The following is a 22877-nucleotide window of genomic DNA, read 5'->3' as shown; positions in this document are numbered from 1 at the left end:
ATAAATTTAATAAATTAAAGAAAATATTAAACTTTTAGCAAAAATCCCTGAATTCCCAAATTTGATAATGAAAATCCCCCATTTGGGAATTCCCGGGAAGTTCTAAAAATTGCTAAATATTGATTTTTACTTCAGATGCCTATTGCTCTAACGGCTATGAAATGTTTAATGTTTAATAGAACTTGAAAACATTAAGAAGGCCTTTTGTGAGCGGTTTTCCGATGTGTTAAAGGATAATTAGTTTTAGTTGCTTAAAACTTGTTAAGTTTTTAAATGTTTTTTAAAGTTAAATATTTCGTTTGAATAAATGTTGTGTTGACCAGAGAGATAATTGTTGTATATTTAATTGTTATAAAATAAAAGTTTTGCTTAAGCAGTTTAATTGTTTAGGGAATGATAGACAAGAGTAGATGTAAAGGTAACAGGAAGTATTATTCATAGAGAAATAAACATAGAGCGGAAACTTAAAAAAAAAAAAAAAAAAAAAAAATGAAACAAAAAAAATATTCAAAACAATCACACATGGGAGTGATGTTTTTCCACATTTTTTCTAGCATTTAGGTTTTTGACAACTGAGTTAGGTTTTTAAAAGCAGAGTTTCCCATCTTTTTATACTTCTCTAGGGTTAATTTCGATAAAAATATGAATAATTATGATATAGTTTTAAATTTTAAATAATTTACGCTTAAATAAACTTTCTTAAAGTAATAGCTTAAATAACTTATAGGAAAATTAAACTTTGGTGCAAGTTTTTCCAATAAAACTTGGCATTTATATATAAAATCTACAGCATTTAACAAGAAAATCTTAGTATTAAAAGAAAAATGTTTAAAATTTCAAGCACAGCCAGCAATCAGGAGTTAGTGCTGGCAAAGGCAACAAGTAAGTAATTTTTTTTAATATGCAAAACAATCCTTAAATAACAACCAAAAATGGAATTCCTTTCGACAGCCTTTGCCAAGCCCAAGGTAAGCACCAAACAAGCTTTAACCTATTTATATAGATGCTTTCGCATTTTGGGTCTTTATCGCACCGAGAAATATAAAAATGCCTATATAATTTATTGCATAGTTATACACTGCTGTGTAACCATATTCCTGCCGGCTTCCTTTATAGCCAGCTATTCTTTGGAATCAAATAAAAGTCTAGACTATGATACGCTATTCACCTCCATACAAGTGGCCATAAATGTAATTGGTTGCTCCATGAAAATCTGCATGCTGCTGTATTTTATACCCCATCTGCTAACTGCCGAGCCGGTAATGGCCAAATTGGATGAACGTTGTATAGCCGAGGATGAGATAGAGTTGCTGTTTAAAATCAAAAACTTGGGACGTAAATTGGTGGTTAATTTCTCTATAACATTTTGGAGTTATGCCACCTCCACTTTCATTGTCTCCATGTTGGCTGGTCATCCGCCTTATTCTTTATATTTGCCGCGCATTAATTGGCGTAACTCCAGATGGGAATATTTTGTGGCCTCTTTTATAGAGTTTTTGCTAATGGATGCTGCCTGCTTTCAGCAAGTGGCCAATGATTCTTATGCTGCTGTATATGTTTGTATTTTGCGAGCTCATGTGAATATCTTGCGACTAAGAATCCGAAAATTGGGTTCAGATCCCCAAAAAACTTTGCAGGAAAATGAAGAGGAATTGAAAATGTGCATTAAAGATCATAAAAACTTAATAGAGTAAGCAGTTACCAAACTTATTAAAACAGTAAATTAATGTATCATCTTTTCTTAGGCTCTACAAAATCATCTCACCCGTAATATCAGCCACCATCTTTCTACAATTTACCAATACCGCCGGCATTTTGGGCATTACTCTCATCAATATGCTAATCTTTGCCCGTGACTATTCCTCCATTATAGCTTCTTGCTTTTATGTTTTAGCTGTGGTAGTGGAGATATTCCCCCTGTGTTACTATGCCAACTGTTTGGTGTGCGACAGTGATCTGTTGAGCGTAGAGATATTCCACTCAACTTGGATCCAGCAAAATGCCCATTACCGCAAAATGCTAATATTTTTTATGCAACGTTCCCAGCAAACCATGCAGTTGATGGCGGCCAAAATGTTTCCCATTAATTTGAATAGTTTTATAAGTGTAAGTATATTTGTTAAATACTTGAATAATAAATCATAATTCCTCTCTCTCTCTCTCTCTTTTCTTTCAATTTAGATTGCCAAATTCTCCTTTTCACTTTATACTCTCATCAAGAAAATGGGCATTAAAGAGAGAATGGGTTTGGAGTAAATAATTTCATTGCATATTTTTCAATTAATAAAGAATTTTGAAGAAGCTTTAAAATAAATTTCAAATAAATCAACAAAAGTATTATTGGAAAAATAGAAACATTTATTTTAATAAGTATTATTTTAAATTGTTATTGTTGGGAGGGACGATAAGCTAGAAAATCTTTAAGAAAGTTACAAATACAACTTTGCCAGCAACTCAAATCTAAAGCTAAACTTCAAATACAAAATGTTTAACACTTTTAGAAAAAGTAGTAGATTTACTACTATTTTAAAACTAAAAAAAATTACCAAATTATGGTCATAAATAATTCTATAAGGCTTCAAATAACCATAAATATAAAATTTTTACCAATTTGGTAACATTTAAAAAAAGTAGTAGATTTACTACTATTTTAAAAATAAAAGAATTTACAAAATTCTAGGCTTAAACTATTCTAACTGGCTCCAATTAACCAGAAATTTTAAATTTTTGCAATTTTGTTAACATTTAAAAAAAGTAGTAGATTTACTATTATTTTTAACATCACAAAATGTACCCTATTATATCTCCAAATAATCTTAACTTGCACCAATTAACCAGAAATTTTAAAATTTTGCATTTCGGTTAACTTTTTAAAAAGTAGTAGATTTACTACCTTTTTAAAAAATGCCAGAATTTCGAAATTTATAACCCTAAATAATTTGTATTCACTCCAATTATGGATAAATATAAAATTTTTTCGATTTTGTTAACATTTAAAAAAAAGTAATAGATTTACTACTATTTTAAAAATTAAAGAATTTACAAAATTCTAGCCTTAAACTATTCTAACTGACAACAATTAACGAGAAATTTTAAAATTTTGCATTTTGGTTAACTTTTTAAAAAGTAGTAGATTTACTACCTTTTTAAAAAAGGCAAGAATTTTAAAATTAACTCCCCTAAATAATTTTTATTGACTCCAATTATGGATAAATATAAAATTTTTCCGATTTTGTTAACATTTAAAAAAAGTAGTAGATTTACTACTATTTTAAAAATTAAAGAATTTGCAAAATTCTAGCCTTAAACTATTCTAACTGGCTCCAATTAACGAGAAATTTTAAAATTTTCCAATTTGATGAACTTTTTAAAAAGTAGTAGATTTACTACCTTTTTAAAAAAGGGAAGAATTTCAAAATTTACTTCCCTAAATAATTTTTATTGCCTCCAATTATGGATAAATATAAAAGTTTTCCGATTTTGGTAACTTTTTAAAAAGTAGTAGATTTACTACTATTTTAAAAATTAAAGAATTTACCAAATTCTAGCCTCAAACTATTCTAACTGGCTCCAATTAACGAGAAATTTTAAAATTTTGCATTTTGGTTAACTTTTTAAAAAGTAGTAGATTTACTACCTTTTTAAAAAAGGCAAGAATTTTAAAATTTACTCCCCTAAATAATTTTTATTGACTTCAATTATGGATAAATATAATTTTTTTTTCAATTTTGTTACCATTTAAAAAAAAGTAGTAGATTTACTATTTTAAAAATTAAAGAATTTACCAAATTCTAGCCGTAAACTATTCTAACTGGCAACAATTAATGAAAAATTTAAAATTTTTACAATTTTGCTAACATTTTAAAAAAAATTTCGATTTACTACTATTTTCAACATCACAAAATGTTCACTATTATATCTCTAAATAATCTTAACTGCCACCAATTAACGAGAAATTTTAAATTTTTGCAATTTGTTTAACTTTTTAAAAAGTAGTAGATTTACTACCTTTTTAAAAAATGGCAGAATTATGAAATTTATATCCCTAAATAATTTTTATTGCCTCCAATTATGGATAAATATAATTTTTTTTTGATTTTGTTAACATTTAAAAAAAGTAGTAGATTTAATACTATTTTAAAAATGAAAGAATTTACAAAATTCTAGCCTTAAACTATTCTAACTGGCACCAATTAACGAGAAATTTTAAAATTTTGCAATTTGGTTAACTTTATAAAAAGTAGTAGATTTACTACCTTTTTAAAAAATGCCAGAATTTCGAAATTTATATCCCTAAATAATTTTTATTGACTCCAATTATGGATAAATATAAAATTTTTCCAATTTTGTTAACATTTAAAAAAAAGTAGTAGATTTACTACTATTTTAAAAATTAAAGAATTTACAAAATTCTAACCTTAAACTATTCTAACTAGCTCCAATTAACGAGAAATTTTAAAATTTTCCAATTTGCTTAACTTTTTAAAAAGTAGTAGATTTACTACCTTTTTAAAAAATGCCAGAATTTCGAAATTTATATCCCTAAATAATTTTTATTGACTCCAATTATGGATAAATATAAAGTTTTCCGATTTTGTTAACATTTAAAAAAAGTAGTAGATTTACTACTATTTTAAAAATTAAAGAATTTGCAAAACTCTAGCCTTAAACTATTCTAAATGGCAACAATTAATGAAAAATTTAAAATTTTTGCAATTTGTTTAACTTTTTAAAAAGTAGTAGATTTACTACTATTTTTAACATCACAAAATGTACACTATTATATCTCCAAATAATCTTAAATGGCACCTATTAACGAGAAATTTTAAAATTTTGCATTTTGGTTAACTTTTTAAAAAGTAGTAGATTTACTACTATTTTAAAAAAGGCAGAATTATGAAATTTATATCCCTAAATAATTTGTATTCACTCCAATTATGGATAAATATAAAATTTTTCCGATTTTGTTAACATTTAAAAAAAAAGTAGTAGATTTACTACTATTTTAAAAATTAAACAATTTACAAAATTCCAGCCTTAAACTATTCTAACTAGCTCCAATTAACCAGAAATTTTAAAATTTTCCAATTTGTTTAACTTTTTAAAAAGTAGTAGATTTACTACCTTTTTAAAAAATGGCAGAATTATGATATTTATATCCCTAAATAATTTTTATTCACTCCAATTATGAATAAATATAAATTTTTTCCGATTTTGTTAACATTTAAAAAAGTAGTAGATTTACTACTATTTTAAAAATTAAACAATTTACAAAATTCTAGCCTTAAACTATTCTAACTGGCTCCAATTAACGAGAAATTTTAAAATTTTCCAATTTGATGAACTTTTTAAAAAGTAGTAGATTTACTACCTTTTTAAAAAAGGGAAGAATTTCAAAATTTACTTCCCTAAATAATTTTTATTGCCTCCAATTATGGATAAATATAAAAGTTTTCCGATTTTGGTAACTTTTAAAACAGTAGTAGCAAGACATTTGTTCTTCATCCAAATAAATAGCAGCCAAATATAAACTTAAATTCCGATTAGAAGATTTTTAAAGCTTCCACACAGTAATTTTATAAGTAGTAGCACTTCATACGTTAAGAATTTTTTATGGTAAATTAAATTTTATTTCAATTAGTTCTTATTTCCATGTTCACACTTTACACTTGCAACCAAAGAAATGATTCTAGTGGAAATCTATAAAACCTAAGGAAGCTTTGCGCCAGCACCTTAACACTGAAACTTGTTAAAAAAAAAACTTTTTGTTTAAAGAACTTTATTTTAATGAGTTGAATAATTAAAATTCCTTTTGACAAAAATAATGCGTATTTAAGTTGTATTGTGAAAATAAATGTTGAATTTTTAATTATTAATGCAAGAACGGTCTAGACAATTAAGTTTTTTTAACACCTTTGGGAATGGAAAGAAAAGATTTCGCTCAAAAAATATGAAAATCTTAAAAAAAAAACCCAAAACTCGCTAAATATTAAGTTTTGTTGGGAAAATAACGATGATATATGACCACCGGGCAACCAATAATATGTTCTACGAATTACTTACAAAAAAAAATTAAAGTGACTACACTCTAGATTACCTAGAGACACTAAATTGACAATTGACTTTACGCTAGATTACCTGGGATGTAGAAAGTAACCAATTGACTTCTCTCTTTACTACAAAGAGTACATGCGTGTCAAACGACCCAAAATATATAAATTGGGCGTAAACGGGAGCAATTCGTAGCCTAATTCATGGATTTTTACCATGCAAACTTCACATGTGTGCTCCCTTGCATTGTCCTGGTGAAAAGGAACTTTTTTATTGCCCAAATGCGATAGTTTTTTCCAAATTCTCATTAAATCGAGCCAATATGTTGACATTGGGAGCATACAAAAAACCGATCGTCATGACTTAATTGTCTGACAAACCCACTTTGGCCTTCATTTGTTCCTATTCACCCAGATAAACCCACTGTTTTGACTGCTGTTTGGTCTATCCACATTTCACGATTACGAAACGGAGCAAACACTCGTCCATTTTGCTGCCCCCATATTTCGGAAAGCTTTCTCATAACCAAGTGAGATTCCTATGGCTTCCACAATCCCTTGCACTTTCAATCTCCAATCGGCCAACACTATATCGCGAATTTTTTCAATTGAGAGAGAGAGGGAGAGACCTCAACTGGACGTTCAGAACTATCGGCATCTTCCGAGCTTGTACGGCCACAACGAATTTGGTGCCAACAAAGCGTCTTATGCGGGAAGTATTGCCTTACTTCTATAATTCTAAAAAAACGATCACCGATTACGATCAACGTGCGAGAGATGGTTTGATCGGTTCAGAAGTGTTGAATTTGATAAGGAAGACTTCCGAATTCCGCCAAAAAAAGTTTAAAGACCAAGAATTGAAGGCAATACTACATGAAGATTGTTGTCAAACTTAACAAGTGTTTGCATATCATTACGAGCTACTAAAGCATTAATTTTAAAGCGTTTGCGAGCAGCAGGTTTCATCCAAAAGCAGGGAAATTGGGTACAGAATTGAAACAGAGAGACCTCCGAAATGCTGCTTGAACGCTATAAAAGAAAATCATTTTTGCACCGAATCATTAGTTGCGATGAGGGAACGAGGAGTAAGACCTCCAATTTATCACTCTACCGGCTAATATTTGAAAGATTCCGTGATTCCACCAACCAATCCTGGAATAGTTGGACGGATTGTCAAGTATCCAAGGCCTTTTGGCCAAAACTGAATTCAAAGGCAATCAAAACACTAATGGAGTTGGATAGGTGTAGCCTCAGGATTCTAGTAGGAGTGATAACCGTTCACTGCTCAATTGAAGACCTTTATAGATAAATGGGATAATAGCATACTGGATTTTTGTAGGATGTAGAGGAGAGAGGAAGAGAGAGGTAGAGAGAGGAGGAGAGAGTCATAGATTTAAATGGTTAGGTTAAAGATTTCTAGTTAGATGAACATGAGAGTTTTGCTGGCTGTAAATTGAGGTTTTATCAGAAGAATAGGTTGGCTATTTAAAGGATATTCTACAGTGAATTCAAATCTGTAACCACTTTTCTTTCTTTATGCAGATTTGGAATTTTCTTTTTATTTCTCCTTTTGCTATCTGCTTCTTTCTTGTCTTCGTGTCCCCCTTTTTCAGGAAAGGCACACTTTTTATCGAACTCTAGAAGGGAATCACAATGGATCTTATGATCTCCGAGTGGAACACCCCTTCCAAACTAAACTATTAGTTGCGATGGAAAATGGTTCCATTACTATAACTCGATACCTAAGAGATCGTATGTGAAGCCCGGGCAAAGCCAAAAATCCAAGAAGCTAAGGTAATTCTCTGTTTTTAAGTAACAGATTTCTAGATGAACTTGGGGGAGTGTTGCTGGCTGTAAATTGGGTTTTATCGGGAGGATAGGTTGACTATTTAAAGGATATTCTACAGTGAATTCAAATCTGTAATCAATTTTCGCTCTTAATGCAGATTTGGATTTTTATTTTTGTTTCTCCTTCTGCCATCTCCTTCTTTCTTTCGAACTCTTGAAGGAAATCACAAAGGACCCTTTGGTCTCCGAGGGAACACCCCTTCCAAACTAATTTATTAGTTGCGATGAAAAATGTATCCATTACAATAACCCGAAGCGTAAAAGATCTCCTTCTCTTTTCACTTCTATCTGTCCCTCTTTTTTCTGTTTTTTCTACTTTCAGATAACACAAAGGGACCATTGCTTGGACCCACGTGAGCTGCTATTCTTTTCTTTCATTTCGTGGCTGCCTGGAAACCTAACCTAACCTAAGAGATCGTATGTGAAGCCCCGACCAATCAGCCGAATCGATACCAAAGCCAAATATCCAAGAAGATAAGGTAATGTTCTGTATTTGGTGGGAGCAAAAGGGTCATATTTGTTATGAGCTGCTGAAATCTGGCCAGACCATCACAAGGATCCTGTATCGAACTAAACTGATTTGTTTGAAGGGAGCATTGGCCGAAAAAGCGTTAGAGATCATATGTGAAGGCCCGACCAATCAGCCGAATCGATACCAAAGCCAAATATCCAAGAAGCTAAGGTAATGCTCTGTATTTGGTGGGAACAAGAGGCTGCTATTTTTTATGAGCTGCTGAAATCTGGCCAGACCATCACAGGGATCCTGTTTCGAACGCAACTGATTTGTTTGAAGGGAGCATTGGCCGAAAAAGCGTAAGAGATTGTATGTGAAGCCCCGACCAATCAGCCGAATCGACACCAACGCCATATATCCAAGAAACTAAGGTAATGCTCTGTATTTGGAGGGAGCAAAAGGCTGCTATTTGTTATGAGATGCTGAAATCTGGCCAGATCATCACAGGGATCCTGTATCGAACGCAACTGATTTGTTTGAAGGGAGCATTGGCCGAAACATGACCACAATAATCGGCCTGGCATGAAACCGTAATATTCCATTATGACAACTCTAGGCCACATGTTGCAATAGCTGTTAGAAACTATTTTGGGAAGAAGTGGTTGGGAAGATTTGCCTCACCAACTTTATAGTCCACGTCCGACTACTATTTGTTTCGATCAATGCAGAACGCTCGCTCTCTGGGATACGCCTCACTTTGGAACGGAGTATCCGAAATTGGTTTGATTCATTCTTACAATCACAAGATGAGCGGTGGTTGGGAAGTTTTGCTTTATAGTCCAGAATTTGCACCGTCCCTTTACTAAGTTTGTTTCGCTCTTGGATACGCTTCACTTTGGAAACGACCATCCGATATTGTCTTGATTTTTATAGTTCACGTCCGACTACTATTTGTTTCGATCGATGCAGAACGATCTCTCTCTGGGATACGCTTCACTTTGGAAACGACAATCCGATATTGTCTTGATTTTTATAGTTCACGTCCGACTACTATTTGTTTCGATCGATGCAGAACGGTCGCTCTTAGATACGCTTCACTTTGGAACCGACAATCCGATATTGTCTCGATGCAGAACGATCTCTCTGGGATACGCCTCACTTTGGAACGGAGTATCCGAAATTGATTTGATTCGTTCTGACAATCACAAGCTGAGCAGTGGTTGGGAAGTTTTGCTTTATAGTCCAAAACTTGCCCCGTCCCACTACTAAGTTTGTTTCGATCGATGAAGAACGCTCGCTCTTGGATACGCTTCACTTTGGAACCGATCATCCGATATTGTCTCGATGCAGAACGATCTCTCTGGGATACGCCTCACTTTGGAACGGAGTATCCGAAATTGGTTTGATTCGTTTGCCCCATCCCACTACTAAGTTTGTTTCGATCGATGCAGAACGCTCGCTCTTGGATACTCTTCACTTTGGAACCGATCATCCGATATTGTCTTGATTTTTATAGTCCTCATCCGACTACTATTTTTTTCGATCGATGCAGAACGATCTCTCTCTGGGATACGCCTCACTTTGGAAAGGAGTATCCGAAATTGTTTTGATTCGTTCTTACAATCACATGATGAGCAGTGGTTGGGAAGTTTTGCTTTATAGTCCAGAACTTGCACCGTGCCACTACTAAGTTTGTTTCGATCGATGCAGAACGCTCGCTCTTGGATACGCTTCACTTTGGAACAGTCCATCCGATATTGCCTTGATTCGTTGTTGGCCTCAAAAGATGATGAATCCATATGTTTCCAGAAAGATGGGAAAAAGTCGTACTCCCAATACATACTTTAAAGGGCAAATTGCTAAGAGAGAATGGTTATCTGCAGTAAAGTTGTTTGGTTTATTTTTACATAATAATTAATAAAATTTCAAGGAATATTATATGTTATTTAAAATAATTATAAATAATTAATAATAAGAAACTAAAACAAAATTTTGTTAACCCAAACATTAACATGACAAAAGTTTGTTTGAGAAAATCTATGCATGCTAGAACATGTCGTCAACCATATAAAAATCCAAGAAATCTGACTACTAGCGATTAGTCTTTATACAAAAATGTTTAAAAAATCTAAGCAACCGCCGCAACAGTTATTCGTTAAGAAAACTGGTAAGTTTTTTTGTGAAAAAAAATCCAACAAATTGTTACATAAATTTTCCTTTATTTAGCAGCCAAAGTTTCCAGCAAGGTTTCCACCAAGGAGGCCACCACTTATCTGTTTCGTTGCTTTCGCATAATGGGACTTTATAGAACGGATAAGCATAAATACAGCTATATACTGTATTCCATGTTTATACACTTCAGTGTAACCATATTCTTGCCCTCCTCCTTTATAGCCAGCTATTCCTTGAAGTCTAGTAAATTTGAATATGACACCTTACTAACCTCCATACAGGTGGCCATAAATGTCATAGGTTCTTCAATGAAAATCTGCATGCTATTGTATTATATACCGCATCTGCTAACGGCTGAGCCGGTAATGGCCAAATTGGATGAACGTTGTGTGGATGAGGATGAGGTAGAGTTGCTGTATAAACTAAAGAATTTGGGCGGCCGCTTGGTAGTTAGTTTTGCCATATCATTTTGGAGTTATGCCACATCTACGTTTATAGTGTCTATATTGGCGGGACATCCGCCCTATTCTTTGTATTTACCCTACATCAATTGGCGCAATTCCAAGTGGGAGTTTATAGTGGTCTCGGTAATCGAGTGGATGCTAATGGATGGTGCTTGTGCTCAGGAAGTGGCCAATGATGCCTATGCTGCTGTATATGTTTGTATTTTGAGGGCTCATGTGAATATTTTACGCCTGCGAATTAGTAAATTGTGCTCCAATCCTGATAAGTCTTTAGCTGATAATGTGGAGGATCTTAAGCTGTGCATAGTGGATCATAAGAATATTATAGAGTAAGTTCTAAGTTAAAATAAAGAGTTATTCAATTTATTAATCTTCCTCTAGACTCTACAACATTATTACTCCCGTCATTTCCGCCACCATTTTCCTGCAATTCACCATAACTGCCGGCATTTTGGGCATTACTCTCATCAACATGATGATCTTTGCTAAGGCTTTTTCTGCCAAAATAGCCTCTTGCTTTTATGTATTGGCCGTGGTGGTGGAGATTTTCCCCTTGTGCTATTATGCCAATTGTTTAATGTATGACAGTGATCGTTTGAGTGAGGAGATCTTTCACTCCTCCTGGATACATCAAAGTCCTCAATATCGCAAAATGATGATATTTTTTATGCAGCGCACTCAACAGACCATAGAGTTTATGGCGGGCAAGATATTTTACATCAATTTAAATAGTTTTATTAGTGTAAGTTAAGCTACAAAGCTAATTTTGTTGGTAATTTTTTATATATATATATATATATTAATTCCTGTTGTTCCTATAAGGAGCATAGGGCCGTAACGGTTTCATTAATCATTTAAGCTTCGGATGATTAGCGGATTGGGCTAAAGCATCCTAGACTGGTGCTAGGGCTGCTAGCTAAGCCTACCAGACAGGCACGGAGAACATCCGAACACATTTATATAGCGAGCCGCTTGATGCAAGAACAGACGCCCGCTTGCAGCTGAACCAAATCGGCACACCCTGCAGTAGCTAATGGTTTTGGATGGCGCCAATGACTCGCCATGTCATTTCGAGTATCATTGACACTCAGAATTTAGGTGGAGACCGGTGCAACCCGGTATCCCTCTGAGACTCTACTCTCGAAACCGCTGATTGTCCGCGACTGCATAAAGCAGCTACCCCACATATCTGTGGGACGTACCACTAATTTTTTATGATTTGCATAAATTTTGATTTTCAGATTGCCAAATTTTCCATGTCTTTGTATACGCTTATAAAGAAAATGAATCTTAAGGAGCGTTTGGGACTGCAGTAGGAATCTTATAAAAAAAATCAGTTTATTGAGAATAAAAATTGGTGTGTTTAAATGGTTGCTGTTAATTTTGTATTGAGAAGAAAATTTGTTTTTAACACAAAATTAAAAAAAAAAAAAAAAAATAAATAAAAAATATGTTTGTTTGGCTAGAAAAATATTAAAATTACAACTAAATCTATAAAATTATTTAGCCACAACTTGTACTTACAAGTCCTTTAAACACTCACCAAATGTTAGCTTTTTAACTGTTGTAGTTTACAACACAGCCATATATCCTTTTTTGTTATTAATATTAAATTTCAATAAAAACCACTTATTTAACATCTTAATGGATAAATCCATTCAAAGTAAAGCATTTTGATATTCCTGAAATTTTTCCAAATTAATTTTTTAAAAATTTTTTCATTTTTAAAAAAATATTTTCAAAATTTTGTTAACCACAATGCGTAGTTTTATGTCCTTTATACATACACCAAGTTTGAGGTTTGTAATTGTAATAGCTTACAAGGCAGCCATATATCCTTTTTTGTTAATATTATTGGCCAAGTTATTAACGAATTTACATATTTTGAGTTTTTATATAAAAAAAATCGATTTTTGGTCAAAAATATGAGTGATCACAGATCGAGCTCCTTTTCTTGATTAAACGCTTATAGGCCAAGTTATTAGCGAATTTAGATATTTTGAGTTTTTATATAAAAAGATCGATTTTTGGTCAGAAATATGAGTGATCACAGATCGCGCTCTTTTTCTTGATTAAACGCTTACTGGCCAAGTTATTAGCAAAATTTAGGTATTTTGAATTTTTATATAAAAAAATTGATTTTTGGTCAGAAATATGAGTGATCACAGATCGAGCTCCTTTTCTTGATTAAACGCTTATTGTCCAAGTTATTAGCGAATTTAGATATTTGAGTTTTTATATAAAAAAATTGATTTTTGGTCAAAAATATGAGTGATCACAGATCGATCTCCTTTTCTTGATTAAACGCTTATTGGCCAAGTTATTAGCGAATTTAGATATTTTGAGTTTTTATATAAAAAAAATCGATTTCTGTTCAGAAATATGAGTGATCACAGATCGAGCTCCTTTTTTTGATTAAACGCTTATTGGCCAAGTTATTAGCGAATTTAGATATTTTGAAATTTTATATAAAAAGATCGATTTTTGTTCAGAAATATGAGTGATCACAGATCGATCTCCTTTTTTTGATTAAACGCTTATTGGCCAAGTTATTAGCGAATTTAGACATTTAGAGATTTTATATAAAAAGATCGATTTTTGGTCAAAAATATGAGTGATCACAGATCGAGCTCCTTTTCTTAATTAAACGCTTATTGGCCAAGTTATTAGCGAATTTAGATATTTTGAGTTTTTATATAAAAAGATCGATTTTTGCTCAGAAATATGAGTGATCACAGATCGAGCTCCTTTTCTTAATTAAACGCTTATTGGCCAAGTTATTAGCGAATTTAGATATTTTGAGTTTTTATATAAAAAAAATCGATTTTTGTTCAGAAATATGAGTGATCACAGATCGAGGTCCTTTTCATGATTAAACGCTTATTGGCCAAGTTATTAGCGAATTTAGATATTTTGAGTTTTTATATAAAAAGATCGATTTTTGTTCAGAAATATGAGTGATCACAGGTCGAGCTCTTTTTCTTGATTAAACTCTTATTGGCCAAGTTATTAGCGAATTTAGAAATTGATTTTTGGTCAGAAATATGAGTGATCACAGATCGAGCTCCTTTTTTTGATTAAACGCTTATTGGCCAAGTTATTAGCGAATTTAGACATTTAGAGATTTTATATAAAAAGATCGATTTTTGGTCAAAAATATGAGTGATCACAGATCGAGCTCCTTTTCTTAATTAAACGCTTATTGGCCAAGTTATTAGCGAATTTAGATATTTTGAGTTTTTATATAAAAAGATCGATTTTTGCTCAGAAATATGAGTGATCACAGATCGAGCTCCTTTTCTTAATTAAACGCTTATTGGCCAAGTTATTAGCGAATTTAGATATTTTGAGTTTTTATATAAAAAAAATCGATTTTTGGCCAGTAATATGAGTGATCACAGATCGAGCTGTTTTTCTTGATTAAACGCTTATTGGCCAAGTTATTAACGAATTTAGATATTTTGAGTTTTTATATAAAAAAATTGATTTTTGTTCAGAAATATGAGTGATCAGTGATCGAGCTCTTTTTCTTGATTAAACGCTTATTGGCCAAGTTATTAACGAATTTCGATATTTTGAGTTTTTATATAAAAAGATCGATTTTTGCTCAGAAATATGAGTGATCACAGATCGAGCTCCTTTTCTTGATTAAACGCTTATTGGCCAAGTTATTAGCAAAATTTAGATATTTTGAATTTTTATATAAAAAAAATTGTTTTTTGGTCAGAAATATGAGTGATCACAGATCGAGCTCCTTTTCTTCATTAAACGCTTATTGGCCAAGTTGTTAGCGAATTTCGATATTTTGAGTTTTTATATAAAAAGATCGATTTTTGGCCAGAAATATGAGTGATCACAGATCGAGCTGTTTTTCTTGATTAAACGCTTATTGGCCAAGTTATTAGCGAATTTAGATATTTTGAGTTTTTATATAAAAAAATTTATTTTTGGCCAGAAATATGAGTGATCACAGATCGAGCTGCTTTTCTTGATTTAACGCTTATTGACCTAGTTATTAACGAATTTAGATATTTTGAGTTTTTATATAAAAAAATTGATTTTTGGTCAGAAATATGAGTGATCACAGATCGAGCTCCTTTTCTTGATTAAACGCTTATTGGCCAAGCTATTAACGAATTTAGATATTTTAAGTTTTTATATAAAAAGATCGATTTTTGGCCAGAAATATGAGTGATCACAGATCGAGCTCCTTTTCTTGATTAAACGCTTTTCGGCCAAGTTATTAGCGAATTTAGATATTTTGAGTTTTTATATGAGTGATCACAGATCGAGCTCCTTTTCTTGATTAAACGCTTATTGGCCAAGTTATTAACGAATTTAGATATTTTGAGTTTTTATATAAAAAAAATTATTTTTGGTCAGAAATATGAGTGATCACAGATCGAGCTATTTTTCTTGATTGAACGCTTATTGGCCAAGTTATTAGCGAATTTAGAAATTGATTTTTGGTCAGAAATATGAGTGATCACAGATCGAGCTCCTTATCTTGATTAAACGCTTATTGGCCAAGTTATTAGCGAATTTAGATATTTTGAGATTTTATATAAAAAAATCGATTTTTGGTCAAAAATATGAGTGATCACAGATCGAGCTCCTTTTCTTGATTAAACGCTTATTGGCCAAGTTATTAACGAATTTAGATATTTTGAGTTTTTATATAAAAAGATCGATTTTTGTTCAGAAATATGAGTGATCACAGATCGAGCTCCTTTTCTTGATTAAACGCTTATTGGCCAAGCTATTAACGAGTTTAGATATTTTAAGTTTTTATATAAAAAGATCGATTTTTGGCCAGAAATATGAGTGTTCACAGATCGAGCTTCTTTTCTTGATTAAACGCTTATTGGCCAAGTTAAAAACGAATTTAGATATTTTGATTTTTTATATAAAAAATTTGATTTTTGGTCAGAAATATGAGTGATCACAGATCGAGCTCCTTTTCTTGATTAAACGCTTATTGGCCAAGTTATTAACGAATTTAGATATTTTGAGTTTTTATATAAAAAAAATGATTTTTGGTCAAAAATATGAGTGATCACAGATCGAGCTCTTTTTCTTGATTAAAAGCTTATTGGCCAAGTTATTAGCGAATTTAGATTTTTTGAGTTTTTATATAAAAAGATCGATTTTTGCTCAGAAATATGAGTGATCACAGATCGAGCTCCTTTTCTTGATTAAACGCTTATTGGTCAAGTTATTAGCGAATTTAGATATTTTGAGTTTTTATATAAAAAGATCGATTTTTGGTCAGAAATATGAGTGATCACAGATCGATCTCATTTTCTTGATTAAACGCTTTTTGGCCAAGTTATTAGCGAATTTAGATATTTTTGAGTTTTTATATAAAAAGATCGATTTTTGTTCAGAAATATGAGTGATCACAGATCGAGCTTTTCTTGATTAAACGCTTTTTGGCCAAGTTATTAGCGAATTTAGATATTTTGAGTTTTTATATAAAAAAAATTTATTTTTGTTCAGAAATATGAGTGATCACAGATCGAGCTCCTTTTCTTGATTAAACGCTTATTGGCCAAGTTATTAACGAATTTAGATATTTTGAGTTTTTATATGAAAAAATTGATTTTTGGTCAGAAATATGAGTGATCACAGATCGAGCTCCTTTTCTTGATTAAACGCTTATTGGCCAAGTTATTAGCGAATTTCGATATTTTGAGTTTTTATATAAAAAAATCGATTTTTGGTCAAAAATATGAGTGATCACAGGTCGAGGTCCTTTTCTTGATTAATTTAATTTCATGTTCAATCGCTAACATGAACAATTTCGCTAAAACAAGAACCCCCTTGGCCTTAATTAGTTCACGTTACCGCGAGTGCACTGTATCCTTTTTTGTTATTAATCACTTGTAAAAATTTAATTTTAAATTTTTTTTCGCAATTTATTTTTTAAAATATTCTTAATTTTTAAACAAATATTTTCAAAATTTTGTTGAATTTTGTTTCAGGTTTCTAACTGCAGTCATTTACAAGCCTGTCATATATCCTTTTTTGCTAATATTATTAAATTTCAATAAAAATTAATTATTTCGCTTGGTAAATAATAAATACTCTGTTAATAATGGATTTGAGATTTGTAACATTTGTGCGAAATTTATTTTTGTCAATTTTTCTTATTTTTAAATAAATATTTTCAAAATTTTGTCTACCACAATTCGCAGTTTTATGTGCTTTATAGTTACTCTCAGTTTCAGGGTTATAACTGTTTTAGTTTACAAGCCAGTCATATATCCTTTTTTGCTGATATTATTACATTTCAATAAAAATCCATTATTTTGTTGGCTAATTAATTTATACCTAAACAAATAGGGTTTGACATGGATTTGGGATTTGTAATATTTTTTTAAAATTTATTTTTTGAAATTTTTCTCATTTTTAAATAAATATATTCAAACTTTTGTTTACCACAATTAGTAGTTATGTATGCTTTATACAGACACCATGTTTCAGGTTTCTAGCTGTAGTCGTTTACAAGCCAGCCTTATATCCTTTTTTGTAAATATTATTAAATTTTAATAAAAATTTATTATTTCACTGGATAATTAATTTATACTTTGATAAATAGGGTTTAACATAGCCTTGGGATTTGTAATATTTTTTCCATAATTTTTTTTTTCAATTTTCTTAATTTTTAAATAAATTTTTTCAAACTTTTGTTTACCACAATTCATAGTTTTGTGGCCTTTATACATACACCATATTTCAGGTTTCTAGCTGTTGTCATTTAGAAGCCAGCCATATATCCTTTTTAGATAATATTATTAAATTTCAATAAAAATGAATTATTTTGCTTGGTAAATAATTAATATTTTGTTAATAATGAATTAGGGATTTGTAACATTTGTGCGAAATTTATTTTTGTGGATTTTTCCTATTTTTAAATAAATATTTTTAAACTTTTGTTAACCACAATTTGCAGTTTTATGTTATTTATACAGACACCATGTTTCAGGTTTCCAACTGTTGTCCTTTACAAGCCAGCCATATATCCTTTTTTGTTAATATTATTAAATTTCAATAAAAATCCATTTTTTGCAGTGTGATAAAATTTACTTTGATTTTGCAAAAGTGTAAAAGTCTGTTAAAAACAAAAAGTTTAATTATTTTTTATATTATAAACTAATTAAATTTCTTTTGAAAATCAACTTTGAATTGTTAATTTATGGCAGCATTTAAATATGCTGTTTAACAATAAAATCAAACTTTTCATAATTAAATATTGTGAAAAAAACGGCACTATAAAACGAAGCAACAATTCTAGGAATATCTTTAGTGTTGGAGGAACTTAAACATTATGGAGAACTTGGAAAATCAGCCACCAAATGCGGTTACTACGGTGCAAGAAATAAATCCTTTAAATAAAACTGAAGCCGAGGAACAAACGCCAGAGGTTAAACAGGAGGTAGAACTATTAAAAAAGGGCACTGGTACTTGAAATTGTTTAATAAAATAAACCTAAAAACTGATTAATACTCTATTAATTATTATTTAAGGTTTTGAAAATGTAGCCACCGTCATGGGCACTCGTTACTTGTTTAATGGTTTCCGTTTTCTGGGTGTCTATATGCCCGAGAATAAACGAGTTTTGTATGTTATCTGGTCGGTTTTCATTAACCTATTGGTGACCATTTATTTGCCCGTGGGTTTTGCCATGAGCTTTGCGAAAATGTCGGGCGAGGAATTGGAGATAGGTAATCTGTTGACATCGGTGCAGGTGTCCATTAATGTTTTGGGTTGTTCCATTAAAATCATTTTAATGGGTTTTCTTTTGCCCAAATTGAAGAGTTGTGATCCCATTATAGATAAATTGGATAAAAGGTGTCATACCAAAGAGGAAATTAACGCTATTAAACGTATCATTAAGGAGGGCAATCGTTTTGTGGTTTTATTTTCCATTTCCTATTGGAGTTACTCCTCCAGTACTTGCATAAGTGCGGTAACATTTCATCGTTTGCCCTACAATATCTACAATCCTTTCATCGATTCGAAAGTCTCAAATTTACACTTCTATGCGGCCGTGTTTGTGGAAATGGCTCTGCTAGATGTGGCCTGTTTCCAGCAAGTGGTGGATGATTCCTATGCTGTGATTTATGTCAACATTTTAAGGACTCACTTGGATATTTTGCTCAAGAGAATTAAGAATATGAGTAAGAATGCTAAAGCATCATTGGATGCTAATTTTGAGGAGCTGAAAATGTGCATAATTGATCATAAGAATATTATAGAGTGAGTTTTATTTAAGTAACAAAAATTCTTTATATAAAATTGATGAAAGCTTTTTCTTACCGCAGACTTTATAACGTGATCGCTCCTATCATTTCTATTACTATATTTGTGCAATTTACCATTACCGCCACCATTTTGGGTGCAACATTAATCAATATTCTATTGTTTGCCACAAATTTTGCCTCAATTGTGGCCTCTTGTTTTTATGTGTGTGCCGTGGTTGTGGAAATATTTCCCTTGTGCTATTATGCCCAGTGTTTAATGGATGAAAGTAATCGCTTGTCGGATGTTATATTCCATTCTAATTGGGTGGATCAGGATGTACGTTATAGGAAAATGTTGATATTTTTCATACATCGTTCTCAGCGCACCATAGAGTTTACGGCTGGCAAACTATTTCCCATAACTCTGAATAGTTTTTTGGGTGTAAGTTTAATATGTTTTTAAATCTTTCACAAAAATGATTTTAAAATGTTTTTTTTCAAAATTATTTTTTTTTATTTCAAAAATTTAAAAAATAAGTTTACCACAATTCGCAGTTTTTTATCCTTTATAAACACACACAAGTTTTATTTGCCTAACTTCATTATTTTAGAAGCTAGCCATATATCCTTTTTCGGCAATAATTTTAAATTTTCACAAAAATCTAATATTTCACACTGTAATTAATGTAACCTCCTGTACATAAAGAATTTTGATATTTATGCAAAATTTTAAAATAAAAAATTATTAATTTTCTTATTTTTTATTAAAAAATTTAAAAAATAAGTTTAGCACAATTCGCCAATTTGTATCCTTTATAAACACACCAAGTTTTATTTGCCTAACTTCATTAGTTTAGAAGCTAGCCATATATCCTTTTTCGGCAATAATTTTAAATTTTCAAAAAAATCTAATATTTCCTACAGAAATTAATGTACCCATCTGTACATAAAGAATTTTAATATTTATGCAAATTTTAAAATAAAAAATTATTAATTTTCTTTTTTATTAAAAAATTTTGAAAGTTAGTTAACCACAATTCGCCAATTTTTATCCTATATAAACACACTAAGTCTTATTTGTGTAACTTTAATAGTTTAGAAGCTAGCCATATATCCTTTTTCGGCAATAATTTTAAATTTTCACAAAAATCTATTATTTCCTACAGATATTAATGTACTCATCTGTACATAAAGAATTTTAATATTTATGCAAATTTTAAAATAAAAAATTATTAATTTTCTTTTTTATTAAAAAAATTTTGAAAATTAGTTAACCACAATTCGCCAATTTTTAACCTTTATAAACACACTAAGTTTTATTTGTCTAACTTCATTAGTTTAGTAGCTAGCCATATATCCTTTTTCGGCAATAATTTTAAATTTTCACAAAAATCTAATATTTCCTACAGAAATTAATGTACTCATCTGTACATAAAGAATTTTAATATTTATGCAAATTTTAAAATAAAAAATTATTAATTTTCTCATTTTTTATTAAAAAATTTTGAAAATTAGTTAGCCACAATTCGCCAATTTTTATCCTTTATAAACACACTAAGTCTTATTTGTGTAACTTTAATAGTTTAGAAGCTAGCCATATATCCTTTTTCGGCAATAATTTTAAATTTCCACAAAAATCTAATATTTCCCACTGCAATTAATGTATCCTCCTGTACATAATGAATTTTGATATTTATGCCAATTTAGAAAAATAAAATATTAATTTTCATTTTTTTTTATTAAAAAATTTTGAAAATTAGTTAACCACAATTCGCCAATTTGTATCCTTTATAAACACACCAAGTTTTATTTGCCTAACTTCATTATTTTAGAAGCTAGCCATATATCCTTTTTCGGCAATAATTTTAAATTTTCACAAAATATCAAATATTTTACACTGCAATTAATGTATCCACTGCAATTAATGTATCCAAATTTTGAAAATTAATTAACCACAATTCTTTGAATTTCATCCTTTTTAAACACACCATGTTAAAATTATGTAACTTCTGTAATTCAAAAGCCAGCCATATATCCTTTTTTACTAATATTATCAAATTTCTACAGAAATAAATTTTTTCGCTCCATAATTAATTGACATTTTTTCGAAATAAATTTTTTTGGTGTTCCAATAATTTTTATTAAATATTTTCAAAATTTTATTAACCACAATTTGTAGTTTTATATCTTTTATACGTACACCATGTTTCAAATTTCTAACTGTTATCGTTTACAAGCCAGCCATATATCCTTTTTTCTTAATATTATTAAAATTCAATAAAAATCAATTATTTCGCTGGCTAATTAATTTATATTTTGCTAAAAATGGATTTAAGATTTATAATATTTTTTCGAAATAAATTTTTTGGAATTTTTCTGATTTCTTATTAAATATTTTCAAAAATTTGTTAACCACAATTCGCAGTTGTTAGTTGTTTATTATTACACCTTGTTTCAGATTTCTAACTGTACTCGTTTACAAGCCAGCCATATATCCTTTTTAACAAATATCACAAAATTTCAATAAAACTTAATTATCTCGCTCAGCAATCATGATATCTTTTGAAAAAAATGATTTGAGTGTTATGCCATTTTTTCGTAATTATTTTTTGTCAATTTTTCTTATTTTTACATAAATATTTTCAAACTTTTGTTCACCACAATTCGCAGTTTTATGTCCTTTATAGTTACACTAAATTTTAGGTTTCTAAATGTTGTAGTTTACAAGCCAGCCATATATCCTTTTTTGTTCGTAATTTTAAATTTTAATTAAAATCACTTATTTCGCTTTCTAATTAAGTTATACTTTGATAAAAATGGTTTTTGGATTTGTAATATTTTTTCCAAATATATTTCTTTGACTTTATCTTATTTCTTTTTAAATATTTTCATACTTTTTGCAACCACAACTCTCAGTTTAATGTTATTTATACCTACACCAAATTTGAGGTTTCCAACTGTTGTAGTTTACAAGCCAGCCATATATCCTTTTTTGTTCATAATATTAAATTTTATTGAAAATCACTTATTTCGCTTTCTAATTAATTTATAATTTGATAAAAATGGATTTGAGTTTTATAACATTTTTTTAAAATTATTTTTTTGGAATTTTTCTTATTTTGAAATAAGTATTTTCAAATTTTCGTTCACCACAATTCGCCATTTTTTATCCTTTATAAACATACTATGTATTATGTCCCTAGCATGAATCGTTTAGAAGCCAGCCATATATCCTTTTTCGCCAATTATAATGATTCTTTTTTGTTTCTTTCAGATTGCCAAATTCTCTTTCTCATTGTATACCTTTATTAAGGAAATGGGTATAAAGGAAAAGTTTGCCAACAAATAAACGGAAATTGGATGGAAACTTATATGATACAGTATAAAACAATCAATGAATTTGAAATCTGTTGAAAAGTGCATGGAATTTTGAGAATTATAAAAGAAAATTTTATTATATTTTGTTTAAAAGCACGTATTAATTAACATTTATGTAGTTTGGTTGAATGTTAATTCTTTATAGCACTCATAAATACAATCATTAAAAGAAAATAAAATTGAAAAAAAAATTACAAAAAAAAGCGGACACAACCCATAAACGGGCACATTTTTCAATATAAAAAATTCTTTGGGATTATTTACT

The 22877-nt window shown here is 30.2% G+C and overlaps 3 protein-coding genes across 3 annotated transcripts; all 3 read left to right on the top strand.

Annotated features, from left to right (window-relative positions):
- The first annotated feature begins 824 nt into the window (after nucleotides 1–824).
- LOC135958777 (odorant receptor 7a-like) lies at nucleotides 825–2256 on the top strand. Its single transcript, XM_065509674.1, has 4 exons — nucleotides 825–882; nucleotides 952–1690; nucleotides 1746–2106; nucleotides 2182–2256. The coding sequence occupies exons 1-4, from the start codon at nucleotides 825–827 to the stop codon at nucleotides 2254–2256; spliced, it is 1233 nt and encodes a 410-aa protein (XP_065365746.1).
- An 8211-nt stretch (nucleotides 2257–10467) lies between these two features.
- Nucleotides 10468–12304, top strand: LOC135958711 (odorant receptor 7a-like). The gene is made up of 4 exons (XM_065509603.1): nucleotides 10468–10519; nucleotides 10579–11317; nucleotides 11370–11730; nucleotides 12230–12304. Exons 1-4 carry the CDS (start codon nucleotides 10468–10470, stop codon nucleotides 12302–12304), a joined length of 1227 nt encoding a protein of 408 aa, XP_065365675.1.
- Nucleotides 12305–18318: 6014 nt separating this feature from the next.
- LOC135958044 (odorant receptor 42b-like) lies at nucleotides 18319–22583 on the top strand. The gene is made up of 4 exons (XM_065508908.1): nucleotides 18319–18451; nucleotides 18518–19250; nucleotides 19316–19676; nucleotides 22509–22583. The coding sequence occupies exons 1-4, from the start codon at nucleotides 18319–18321 to the stop codon at nucleotides 22581–22583; spliced, it is 1302 nt and encodes a 433-aa protein (XP_065364980.1).
- Nucleotides 22584–22877: the final 294 nt, after the last annotated feature.

The sequence above is a fragment of the Calliphora vicina genome, chromosome 4, assembly GCF_958450345.1.
Source record: "Calliphora vicina chromosome 4, idCalVici1.1, whole genome shotgun sequence".
Taxonomy (NCBI): domain Eukaryota; kingdom Metazoa; phylum Arthropoda; class Insecta; order Diptera; family Calliphoridae; genus Calliphora; species Calliphora vicina.
Note: the sequence above shows the minus strand (reverse complement) of the source record. Positions and strands in the feature narration are given on the sequence as shown.